We start from the raw sequence: 13,558 nt of genomic DNA on the forward strand, positions 1-13,558 counted from the left end.
TTTGTAAAGCACCTTGAATTGCCTTGTGTTGAAAGGTGCTATATAAATAAACTTGCCTTGCCTTAAAGAAATGCAAACTGAGACGTCTTTCGGCTTTGANACACACACACACACACACACACACTCACACAAACAGTAACAGATATGAGTCAAACTCCTAGACAGCGAGCCACACATGAAACCCATTTCCTCAGTCAAACACTGCATTAAATCACCTCACCCGGTGTCTGTGTCTCACATGTGTGTGTGTGTGTGTGTGTGTGTGTGTGTGTGTGTGTGTGTGTGTGTGTGTGTGTGTGTGTGTGTGTGTGTGTGTGTCTACAGGACTTACCGCTCCCCATACGCCAACCTGCCAGGATGCACACTCCGGCAGCTCGCAGCTCCCCACAGCAGGGGGTTTGCTGGAGGGGTCGCAGAAGTGCTCGCTCATCTTCTCGTCCCCCGTCCCCGAGGTGCAGGACACTTGTCTGTGTCTCATCCCCTTCCCACAAGTCACCAGGCACTGGGGGAGGAACATGGGTACATACGATAAGTAATTAGTTAGCATGAGTTAATCCATGTAGACATTACAAATTCCTGTGTAAAATTGTTGATAGGCTACCCCCATTTCTATCCTAGTGGTTTATACCAGTGGGGGATACCAGAAACACCCTAATAACTAACAGCTATAAATCAAAATGATCAGAAGGTTACATTAGTAGTTAAGTATGGCATAGTCTGAAAGCATCAATAAATCTCCAATATGAGCGTCATTAAGGTAGGATTTACTGCAGGGCTGTTGTGTTTGCCTGCACAGAATAACTAGTAACTGCGTAATGTTTTATTGCGATCAGGTCCACCACCTGTATCATATTATGCACCCCTGACTTTACTGTTGGACTCAATTAGTGCTGAGCTCTGCTGAAGGCTAGTTTTCTTACTGTAGATGTTTCAAAGTTTGCAGATTTATGCTTTTCAGTCCCCTTCTAGGGATACATCAGGAAGAGGTCAAATGTTGTTGCTGCTTTTGTAAGTGATGTTGTGTGGCTGCATGTTGGCGAGCGGTTCCTACCTCACTCCACTCGCTAACAGTCCACTTCGGGCACAGCTGGTCGCTGCAGGTTTCAGTGACCACCCTCTGGTGTTCATTACAGTCCCGGTCTGCCAGCCGCCTGCCCAGGTTGTTCATGCAGTAAGACTCTCTGCTGCGGCTCCCACGACCACATGTCTTAGAGCACTGTTGGCAAGAAAAAACATGTAAGGCCCACTTAATCACGTGTGCATACCTGTTCATGAAATGTTGTTGACACTGAGATGAAAATAAGAAATTATCTTCAAAAACGTTTGAATTTGGTTCTGTCCTAATTGAAAGATGATGTGTTAAAGTTCAACACGTAAATATGCATCACATATCATTTTGGGCAGCAGTAGAACAATCCGTAGGGACTTGGCTTGCGAACATAGGGTTTGCCGGTTCAAGACCCAGAGCGGAACAATTTACGGAATGTGGCTCTATAATAGCTGAACGCTACTGATGATTAAACTTAAAGATTCATTTGATTCCTCCATTTTCATATGCATTAAAACAAACATAAAAGGCACATATGATACATTATCAATCATACATAAGAAATACATAAATAAATGCAACTGTTATCCCCAGTTGGACTACGTTTCCACTTTGGTTACCTTTCAAATTATATTCAGTGAGTCCAGCATATAAAATACAATTGTGCCATACCTGTGACCAGGCGCTGTACTGCCAGCTCTCCAGCAGACAGTCCCCATGGCAGGGCTCTCTGGTCTGAGGTTTGGCGGTGTCTCCACAGGCGCTGGCCTCCATCCTCTCACTCTGTCTCTTCATCAGGACGTATTTCATACACTGAACGTCCAGGCTGCGGTAACCTGGGCCACATTTTGCAGAACATTCGCTCTTTCCAGCGACATGCCACCTGTGTGAGAGGAGGCGTAGATAAAGGTTTAGCTCTGTGTTATGTACGGTAGTCATTTGTTTTGTGTGTGTCTTTGTGCATTAATCCATACCTGACTTCACAGTCAGTGTTGCAGGGCTCAGCAACAGCAACAGGTCGAGGTAAATCTTCACAGCGTTGGTCTGAAACCTCGAGGTGATCACTCTTACGCACGCATACCGCTTTACGTCTTCGCTGGCCTGCACACACACATAGAGAAAAGCAGGGTTTGCATTAGATAACATCTGGCAGACAGTATGCTAGCCAAAATACTACATTTCTTCACCAAGCCTGACCAGCTTTCTAGCATTCAGTCCTTGATCATATAGCCTTAGGGGTCCATGTTGGTCTAATAACACCTCAAATACACCTCTTTACTGAACCATTATCAGCCCTCTGACTCGCTGGGGGCCCGACTGGCTCGCTTCTTAAGAGGGGCTTAATCAGGTTAAGGGCCAGGCGAAGGGGAAGGTGTCGAGCAATGGGATTGGCCGGGGTCACATTGGGGTTGCCAGGAGGGGAATTTATGGATGGAAAGTATCAGTGAGTTACGTTTTTAAATCCAGAGTTGAGTGTAGGAAATAGAAGAGAAATGCTAGTCCAAATGTTCCCTGACACTTGGATCCATCTCTATGTAATTAACAATTTTGCCGAGTGACGCATAATGGTTCGTATAAATGTTATACTTGTTTGAGATTTCTAATTTGTAGAGTTAATATCAAGCTTAGCTGTGAAATTGTAGTGTCAGTTTTAACACAAGGTTCTTTAACAGTAAACTCTCAAGAACATTTTGTAATAATAACCATGGGCCTAAAAGCACATAATAATGTTCTGATGTGTTTCATAACCGCACGACAGCTTCCAGATATTGTTTTCAATTAGTAAAGCTTTTTAGGATCCACTGAAGTCAAAGAGAAATGAACATATTCTTCATGTGTGGAGACTTGGAAGCCGAGCTGAGGTCTTACCCTGACAGATGCGGTTGCACTCGAGCCAGGAGCCCGAGGGGTCCCACACAAACTGCTCCCTGTGTTCCTCGATGGGTATGTTGAAGGAGTAACGGACATCTGGGTTGTAGAGGTTTCCCACACACAAGACCTGTGGGAAAAAATGGTGGGAAAGGCAAGGTCAAAAGACTTAACAGTACTTTACTTATTTTGTCTAAGTCCACACAGAGATATCACCCTTTTAGACAGAGATCTATCTCTGGTAGGAGGGAAGACAGCAAACTGTAGTAAGAGGGAACAACTGGGGAATATACAGTGTAACTAGAGTGGGAATATCCTTCATAACAGAGTTAAAAACAAGGCAAGCCTTCTCCTAGTACCTGCAGAACGAGCTCTTCATCGATGCGGTCAGTGCAGTTGATGCGCTCCACTTTTGTGTCCGAGCCGCTGTAGTCGATGACGCTTCCCTTGAAGTTGATTTCCCTTTTAAACATGGCCACCACAAAGTTCCCATTCAGGAGTGAGTTGGACTGGCCGTCAGATAACGCTGGAAAAAGAAATGGACACAACCCATGAAAAAACACAAAACTCCATATGTGAAACAAATCTGCATAAATTGAGGAATGTTTGGTTTCCTATAATGAGTATGGCCCTTGCAGAATTAAAGGTGGGGTAAGTAATTTTGGAGAAACCAGCTCGAGTGCGCTAGAATTAGAAAATACACAACCGGAGAAAATCTGCCACTTCCTTACAGAGCCCCTCCTCCAACACAAACGAACGCGCACATGACCAATGAGGGCACGAGATAAGTTTGTGCACAGATGGAAGGCTGACAGGCAGGTAGGCCATCCAGTTATTTTAGCCGGGCCGGCTAAAATGATTGGTCGTGCTTTTCACAGTACTACGGCTTCCACAGATGACATTTTTTTTATGGATTTTTTGTCAAAGCACTTCAGATATTCATTGCTATCAGGATGTTAAGAGCATTCCATGGAATATAACAACAAGTGTATCTCGAGCCGGTTTCTCAAACTTACCTGCCCCACCTTTAAGGTCTTGTTTATAAGACGTGGCATTTATCCTTCCAGGCTATATGTTAAGTAAACATTCTCTGTTTGTTATGTCAGTTGCCAACCTATTGTTTTGCAAAGCCATGGTTGTAGGGGAGGTATGTTGAAACACTGGTGACACCAAATTGCAGTTATTTGGAGTTAGACTGCGTGACTCTTCTTAATGACATTGGAATGGAAACAAAGGATCTCCACTGACTGCAAATACAAAAAAGTACATAAACACACACACAAATAACACACAGGAACCCATGGGTAAACACTCCCTGAGCAAACTAGCACATAAACCCAGAGTGTACACCGACCACCTCTCCTTGCCTTGAACACTATGGTTCCAGAAGACATGCTATAATTACAATCTGACAGCGCATGCCGAAACAATGTATGTGATTAAGTCCCTCAGCGCTACTTTGTTTACATGTAAGTCTACAGATTGTTGGATGGCAGTTAGATATCCTTAACCCAAAGATGATTGTGGGTCTGTGGGGTTCAAACAATGATCTACAGACTCTGGTTGTCATCATTGACGTTTTACTTTCAAGGAAAATGTAACCCCTTAACGCTTGGGAAGTGGCCAAAAATAAGTTGAATTAGCATTGCAGCACATTACAAGATAAGTTTATTCTAGTTTAAGGTGTTAAGCCAACATGAGCTTTGAGAACTTTTATAATACTCCAAACCTTTCATAGGTGTTCATTAAGTTTAGATCCGTTACTGAGACTTTTTACATGTTGTTTCATTTCCAAGATAACATTCTAGGCAGCTAATACTTGGCTTAGTTATCAAATTCTTGTAATGGGCCCAAAGTGTGCAGAGACTTTTTGCACCATTGCATTGTAAGTAGGTTAGTAAAATTGAATCACAGCACCATTAAGAACATACTTCAAAAAGTGCTTCCCCATAAAAGACAAATGAGACACAACATAGGACGATATAGAGATTGAAAATAAATAAATGAAACCAAGTAAAGGCAGATATAACATGTGAACTTTTTTCTTAAGGTGTCCAAAGTGTCAAAATCCAACAGGAGAGAGCTTCAAAGAGCCATGACTTCAAAGTGTACTTTTTGCTGGTCATCAGGGAGGTGATCTCTTCAAAAAAGTCTACATACTGTACCAGCTGTAGTTGTCAAATTGACAGGGTGTTGCAAATACAAACCACGTTTACTGCTGACAGCAGAGGCTCAGTGTGTGGTTGTGGCACTCAGGAACAGCGGGAGTCAAGCTATTCACAGCAGCATGGCATTTCCCTGCCTAATGTGTTTCCTAGCAATTTGACTTAAAACATCTTGAACCTGACTTGAACCATCTGAAAATGGGCGCCCGCCCTTACAGCATAGGCAAAAATCATTTTCTCCGTTTTTTTTTTTTACCTCTGTCTGTCTCTCTCTCTCTCTCTCACACACGTACAAGCACACACACACACACACACACACACACTGCGATCCTGGTGGGTCCATCTAACCCTATACCCCTATATCCACTTTCATGCGGCCTGGGCTACACATGCCACTAATTAGCACCTATTGCTGCCTCATTTATCTTTCTCCGGGGCTGACACTCCATTTGCTTTCCCAACCAACCCTCTTTGCCATGACCAGATGGAACAACGCCCCACCGCGTTTCCTCCATATACACTCAGTACAAATGACAGTTTCCTTTCCTTTATGAAAACAGTTTGACAACAGTTTGCCCCATGTCCCCTTGCCCTACTTCACTAAAAGCCTGCCACTACAGCTCAGGGTCACCAAAGTCTGGGTGGTTTATGGTCATGTTAGGGGATAATGGCATTGACCTATGAGATGAGAACTGAAAGGGGTGTAATGTATAATTCTGATTTGTCTGGACTGCTTCCATTTTGGATTGATTCTCCCATGAAAACCCTGCAATGGGATACAGTGTTGCTTTAAAACCACATCATTGCGCTGACACACATCACACTCACCGAGGTAGTTGTCGTCCTCTGGCTTTCCAGAGTAGCTGACCTGTTTGATGTCAATGTTGGTGGCTCCGGCTGGGATCCGCACCACTGTGTTGTAACCTGAAGAAGAATAGACAAACGAGAGACAGACAGAGAGAGACACGGAAAGTTAGTCTCAAAAGGGACCAAAGTGGCCACAATAACAACAGTGAGTGGTCCCACCTTGATACTTATAATAGCTTCACTATGCTTCACAGTCAGGGAAGTCCGGTTCCAACCACTGGGGATTTAAATGTCACACTTGGAAAAATACCAAAAAAAAGGTCTATTCCTCTCAAATAACCTGCAGGAGGCCTTGTTTAAGTCTCAGAGGGACTGACCGTGAAATGATATGTAATTATTCCCTGGACCTACCTTTGGCCTGTAATTACTACACCAGGCCTGTTGTCCCATGATAAACTAACATACAAAACGAGTGAGATGAGAGGGGGAGAGCATGTGAAAGCCATGAGGCCACAAAAGAAAACGTGAGGATGGAAACAGAACAGGAGGCACAGAATTAAATAAACAAAATATAAAGAGAATGGAGGTAATTAGAGAGGAGAAGAGTCTGTAACTTCCCATGAGAAGTATGAAAGCTAAATATTGTTTTACCGATCAAAACGTATCCATGGCAGCAAGTATAGGAAACTGTTAGCTGACATTGAGTGCTTGCTTTGATTTCTACCCTAATTATTCTCTGATCATCCAGTTGTTGATTTAAATTGTCAATTTGCCTATTTTAGTTTATTTAAGTAGATTTTCAGGCAAAGTTTCCATACAGTTTATAGATTGTTTTCTTAATATAAGTTTACCTTCCTTTATTACATATAAAAAAAGGTAAGTACTGTATGTATGTTCAAAGTAAATGCAGGTTATATGTTGAAAACAATTATAAATAAGTAATATTTTTGAGTTTTAGGTACTGACACAGTTATATCAGTAAAAGTATCAAATAATTGACTAAGGATACCAGTTCTACCTGTGAGAGTAGTTGTTACAGATGTTGGCTAAGTACAAAAAAGTAAAGTGCAGATGAGACACAACTCAACAAGGTTGCTTGTTTACCTGCTATTAAATAACTTGAGAACAAACATATTATTTTATAGCAACATTTTAAGGTTGGCAGGGGTAGAAGGCTTTATCCGTGGCGTAAATGTTGCGGTGAACAGCTGTTTGGCTCCACAACAACTTTCTCCTTTTTTTACATCTTGATTAGTCCAGTAACATCATTGGAGGTTCAAATACATTAACACTGTGGTAATAATGGGTTAATGTTAATATTGACTAATTTCATTAATAATGAGAGTTTAGCTTGAGAATTTGAACCAACATGTGTCTGAATGTAATGGCAGTAAAGGTGTGGGTTGGTTTGATCTGATGGTTAGCCTGACACCTTGAGCCACTCGGGGGCAGCACTTGGTTTACATATCTTCCTCTCATCAGTCATGTTAATCTTTACACACACATACACTCACATGCAGACACACTATCGTCATCACAATCCATGTCAACCAGGACTGGAAAACTTCTCCATTTGAGGCCACACTGCACAGGAAGCTTCTACTTCTACTACTATGCATTACTTCACAAAGAAACCATTTGACCACAACACAAAAACCTAATGTATATATAATCTACTGTTGTGTGAGATGTTGAATCTCCTCCTTAAACACTGGGGACAGAATAAGCACGAAAAAGACAGAGATGTATGAACTCTGAAACCGCCAACACGGCCCCCCTCTGTTGAAAAATGCTATCCAAAAGCCACCAGAGACCTCAGGGATCCCCTAGCTTAGCAACTGACCACACACACAATCCTCCGCCACTGCAGAGTGACCAAGGGATGAACAGTATACACACCACGGGGAAACAACAAAACCATGCTGAGGTTTGGGAACGCTGAGGTTTACCTCAAACATGCTTCCCCCTGCCACTAGCAGAAAGAAGGTGATGTATTAATAGCCTGCAGATGAAAAAAGGCGTCACAGGCTCACCCTGATGTTGTGAGATGATACTGACTGAGTTGAAGACAAACATCTGCTTATTTTTATTAATGTGATTTGATTATGATTCCATTGTAACAGAGGAACTATTTAACCTCCTAGTTTGATTTTCCATAAAGCTCTCATTGCTTTAAGTAAAGAATTAAAAAACAAATGGTATGCCTGTATTGATTCCCCTCGTAGACCCACAGCTTCAAGTTTTCACCTAAAGAGACCCACCAAAAAAAAATAATAATAATCAGGACGTCAACAGACGGTCCTTGCACAGCTGCAGAATGTAATTATAAGGAATAAACAAATACAAATGACTTTAAAAACACCATTAGCTGATACAAAACAACCTAATTCAGCATATTGACTTGCAATTTGCTTATAAAGATGTGACTATAATTACTTGGAATTTCATCAAAGGACAAAAACACATTCAGATTTTACTTGGAAACTTAATTTGTCTTGTCAGGAGAAGGAGGTAGGGAAAAGAAAGGCAGAGGAGAACAAAAGACAGAAAGACAGGCCTGCCCTGGACACAGGAGCAGAGGGATATCCTGCCTGGGCTGCACTCCCACTCCTGTTCTCTTTAATAATATCTTGCTAAATTTCCAGGGCCAAGCTCAGAGACTGGTTTGGTTCAATCCAGTCCTCAAACCCTGTACCCCCAGCAGCCAACAGAAAGAAAGCAGATGGATGGAGACGTTAACGTTCCAAACTAATGCGGAGTAAACATGATGTGGGCCACATCCAGAGCTTTTATGCTAATGCTCTGATGCCCAGACATAAAACGGATTGGATGCAATCAGAAGTTGGCTTACAATTCAGCGCCACATTAAGAAGGACAGTTCAAAGGAGTGAAGTAAGGTTTGTGTTTGCTATCGAAAATCAGACAAGAGTATGATTACTGTTTTAATCAGTTTCTAAAGAAACAGGGAAGTTGCATTTTTCTAAGCTTGGCTGAAACACTTATTGTTTCTGAAAATCAAGCTTAACCATAACCAGGCATGACATCAGCCCCAAATTCCTGCATCTAGCGTGTCAGCAGTGCAGCCCCATGGGACTGAAGTCTTTCTTAGCCCCTCTATGTTTACTGCATATCAGACATATCATAATTCATCTGCAGAAGCTGCTGACACCCAGTATGTTTAACAGCAACACCTTTTTTTGTAGTCATATAGCTATTAGTGTACTGTACGTGTAATCGGAGCAGCTGGACTCACCATACTGAGCATCGTTGAAGGTCCCTGCCAAGGTTTTACACGAGGAGTTGTCTCCGCCACACACTCCGCACTTGTCATTCCTGGCTTTCGAGTTGAGAACGTGGTCGCAGCCGGCTTGCTGAAGTGGCACGGATGAAGAGAAGGTAAACACTTAGGATGTACAGTGATGTAATGTAACATACTGATTCGTTTGAATGTTTTGAATAACACATGTGTAAGCAGTGTTTCATATGGACACCATGGATTTGGCAAAAGCAGGTGTTTGTGATTGTGACACTGCACTAAAAAAATTATAATTTGCAATAATACAAAAAAAATCCTTTAAAAGCATGAATGAGCTGAGAGTGTTAGGTTTGTCTTCCTCAATAACAGCCAAACATGTCAAACAGCCCTACTACATATCAAGTTGGTACGAACATTTGGTAAGGTAAGCTGACGTGTATGTGGAAGCTTGTGTTGGTGTGTGTGTGCATGAGGTCACCATACCCTGCAGAGGCCTTGAACACAGATGTCGTAAGTGTCTGGCCCACACGGCGTGCCGTCGGTGACGCGGTCCTTCAGCTGATAATACGCTGTAGTCCCAGCAACCCGGCAGAAGAGCTTGCAGCGATCCTTCATTAGTACTGTATGGAGTAAGAAAACAAACTATGGAAAATGTTGGTCTATAGCTCATTAAGTTAATGGGATTAATAAAAACCTGAAAGATGAAACGCCTAGAGATGACTTGCATGTGCCGATGAAACAAAACAAACTATATTTTTGATCTTCTCACTATTATTTGCAAAGGTCAGGAGGCTGTTGCAAGAATTGCCAAAATGTGATCTATTAATTGGAGCAATCACTTTGTATCTGACTCAGGCTCCGGGGCCTGGCCTGTTTGCTTGTATAGAATCAATTAAATGAATGAATCACTCGCAGTAACTTAGACATGGTGGTCTTCGCCAGATGGTAATCTCATGTAGCTGGGCAGGCCATCTCTGGAAGGAATGAGATACGTCTGCATCAGGGAGAGCTGCCAGGAGCTTCATATGGAAGGGCTGTGTGTTGCTGTAATGTTGCTGTTGTTAAGTGTACAGTCTATGGTGTCAACTCAAGGTTTACCATACGCAGCTCTTCGTAAACAAAATATAAAAAGAAAAAACACACGCAGATGTGTACATATGCACTATTTTATAATTTCCCCTCTTGTATTGAAATGATATTCACGTGTTGTAGCTATAGAAACTACAATTGGGCTCTCCTACAAACAGTTTGGTGTGCAGCATGTTAGTTAAATGCATTCAAATTACATTGTATAGTTGGATGTAAATAGTATCTATCTATGATTGAGTCACTACGAGAACATTCAGATTGCACACTTTAGGAATACATTGGTATACTCACTGCCACTGTACTTAGGGATCCAGCGGACGGTTGGAGGTAGACCGTTGATGTTGAAGTGCTTGCCGTCAAAAAGAGAGCACTGCTCTTCGCGGAAATCTTTCTGACCTCTCGGACATGGCTCAGTGTTGCAAGAGCGGAACTTCATCCTGCGACCCACACAGAACTTCCCGCCATTTCTGGGCCTAGAGTAAGAAAAGAAACAGTACTTGATTTCAATTTTTAAAAAATCATGTTTGCTCTTGTTTGACTGGTGCTTTATGACTTCAAACCAACAGTTTACATTTAAATTAACACTAAGAAAGCAAACTGACGGTTGCTTTAAATCAGCTTCAGGCTAACTGAATCCAGCAGTAAGTTTGAGTTAAGCTTGTTTACAGCTTCTTATTCAGGCGTTTCCCTTCTCTTACTGGACACATATTTACATGTCTGTAATGGATCCGATTGGTTCTTACTCAGGCTTGTTGCAGTCTCTGGTGTTGCTCCGGGTTCCTCCACCACAGGACCTGGAGCAAACACTGTAGGGCCCCCAAAGACCCCACTCCCCATGGACTGGCTGCAGGTCCAACTCCTTGTTCACACACATCCCGTGTCTGCAGTACTGCACGAGAAAAGACACACAAAAGAAACATGTAATAACTCCTGCAGACTTGAAGACAAACACACACCACATAATTAATGCAGAGCTGGGAGTGGTGTTCCTCTTTGCCTTCTTAATCCTCCGTTTAGATCTCTAGCTATATTTTTGAAAGAAATCCTAATTCAGCTTTTGTTTATACTCAAGGAACGCGTCCAACTCCTCCAGCTGTCCAAAGAGAAATGGGAGAGGGAGGGAGCGGCACGGATAAAGACAGAAATAGAGTGGAAGACAGTAAGAGACAGAGGGTGTCAATGAGAGAAACCAGAAACTGAAATGTACAGTAGGTGCCACAATACTTTCTGGATGTCACACAAATGTATAATCTATTTTTGGGATGTGGGGTCTTCTTTTTATGGGGAGCTAAGCCAAAAGTTCCTGCTCTGTTCATATCACAATTGTTGGACTGGTTCCAAAATGATATGTTCTTATCAAACAAGTTGTGAAAAATGTACTCTATCAACACAAGATGGAAGTCTATAGTGAGTTTCAATGTAATGCAAACAAAGGCAGGTTGAGACTCACAGGGGGTCAAATGTGTAAAACAGAACTGTGTCATAGCCCCTTTTTTTGCACAAAATCACACTGCTTTTCAAATGAGCTGTCTGTGAATGTGTCTATGAGCTCAAATCTGGCATATATGGTGTCTTCTCTTATTGAGATTAAAGTATTTTAAGCATTGGCATGGTTCAATAAAGACAATTCTACTCTTTGAAATGATTTTAGACATCCAACACAAATTGAGTTTATACCTAATGTTTAAAAATCTCAACCCTTTGCTTTGGTGACAATTAAATGTGGATAACCTTTTTTCCAAATCACTTGGTTTGTGAATATAAAATGATCGTATATCTTTCATAGTAGATCCACTTTGACATAAAAAAATAAGCCGCCTGGTATCAAACAGTGCATACCCATTAACCAACCGGTGCCAAGACGTGCTAGAAACTGCTTTCATAAGCAAAACACAGCAGGCCCATTTCCCTTTGTGTGAAACCAAATCCCCTTCTCAGTGACTTAGATATCGAAGGGTCCTGTTCACTGAAAGAATGCAGGACAGGACGGCGTCTGTCTGGGTACGCAGCCCGCCGTCCGGGCACACAGGCATGGGGAGCAGTGGCACCGCGATAAGGAAACTCTAGAGTTGTGATAACAAGAGGAACCAAGTTCATTACTGGCTTGGCTTCAGAAATTCACTTCTGCTGCTCAGCTTTCTTCAGAGACACAGATTTGAACCTATAACCTGGAAAGCAGGATGCTGTTTGTTGACACCTCAGTTTGTCCCTCTCCACTGTTTCCTCTCAGAGTTGGAGAGTGGTTGATGCACAAGTTGCTGCTTCCTTTGCAAGGTATTTACAAATGGAAAAAAATGCAACTACTATAAGTTCCACCTGCCCCACAATCATTCCACTACAAGACATCCAATCCCTTACTCAAGATAAAAAAAGACGTGAGAACAGAACCATGTGAGATCCGCTTCAGTGAATTTTCATAATTACGCTAAGACAACAGGAAGGATATCAATCAAAGTCATGTCCTGGACAATAGATGATCGGACAAGTTAAAGGTTTACCACAAATTCACAACAAGCAGCCATTACTTTAGGGGAACACCTGCAAAAGTGCAACGTCATGCACATAAACACACGTAAACATACTGAGAATTTGGAACTGTTTCCTCTTATTTCCTTGCCTAGCTTGCATGTGTGTTTTACACACTTATGGGTCTAATGATGGAGTGTAAAGTCTTTCACAATGACAGACAGGTGTTAACAGCTGCAGGGTATGGAATAAACAAGCCACAAACATTTCCATAATGCAGACCTGGTTTGAGTTTTCTTCCTGTCCGGCTCCACTGTAAATGCAAACTGATAAGTTTGTTGGAGCACAAACAAGAGATTAAGACAACCTTTCAAATAAAAATCACTAAGAGATGTGATTAAACATCTGGATGAGAGGAAATGGCTTCCACACCACGAAAAGGGCAAACAGGTGCTGGTCCTTATTAGTTAGCAACCCCCTTAAGACAAAAGAGCAAATGATCTAAGTTCATGGTAGATAAACCAGAGAAACACATTTTAAGATTTTTCTTTGACACAACAAAGAGTATCCTCACCTCTTATAGCTCTAACATTCTCCCCCCTCCCCCCCCCCACACCTCTCTGTCAACACGGACCAGGCATCCCTTATAACACTCTCTCCACAGCCACCCATTCCCTTATCCTTGTCGGGAAATTGCAAGGGACTATGCAGGGACCACCACAGTGCAGCCAGGCGGCAGGACCGAGGAACTGTCAAAACAGGGAGACTGTCTTTGTTCAAGAGCGCGACCAAAGCCCTGTGTTAAGCCTCTGAGGCATCACTCCCCCCACGGCCACCTGTGTTTACAACCGGTTTTTG

At 42.4% G+C, this 13,558-nt stretch overlaps 1 protein-coding gene across 1 annotated transcript in view; it reads right to left on the reverse strand.

Moving 5' to 3' along the window:
* LOC104950356 (A disintegrin and metalloproteinase with thrombospondin motifs 20) overlaps positions 1-12,267 on the reverse strand; it is a 36,305-nt gene extending 24,038 nt beyond the window's left edge. Inside the window, exons 1-12 of the mRNA XM_010776870.1 lie at positions 12,202-12,267; positions 10,978-11,123; positions 10,526-10,707; positions 9,629-9,765; positions 9,143-9,260; positions 5,911-6,006; positions 3,277-3,443; positions 2,918-3,047; positions 2,023-2,149; positions 1,721-1,931; positions 1,052-1,216; positions 332-502 (exon numbers count right to left, since the gene is read on the reverse strand). Coding sequence (XP_010775172.1) covers positions 332-502; positions 1,052-1,216; positions 1,721-1,931; positions 2,023-2,149; positions 2,918-3,047; positions 3,277-3,443; positions 5,911-6,006; positions 9,143-9,260; positions 9,629-9,765; positions 10,526-10,707; positions 10,978-11,123; positions 12,202-12,267 — 1,716 coding nt within the window. The remainder of the gene's footprint in view (positions 1-331; positions 503-1,051; positions 1,217-1,720; positions 1,932-2,022; positions 2,150-2,917; positions 3,048-3,276; positions 3,444-5,910; positions 6,007-9,142; positions 9,261-9,628; positions 9,766-10,525; positions 10,708-10,977; positions 11,124-12,201) is intronic.
* Between the last annotated feature and the right edge of the window lie 1,291 nt (positions 12,268-13,558).

The sequence above is a fragment of the Notothenia coriiceps genome, unplaced genomic scaffold (assembly GCF_000735185.1).
Source record: "Notothenia coriiceps isolate Sejong01 unplaced genomic scaffold, NC01 NC01_scaffold00017402, whole genome shotgun sequence".
NCBI classification, from domain to species: domain Eukaryota; kingdom Metazoa; phylum Chordata; class Actinopteri; order Perciformes; family Nototheniidae; genus Notothenia; species Notothenia coriiceps.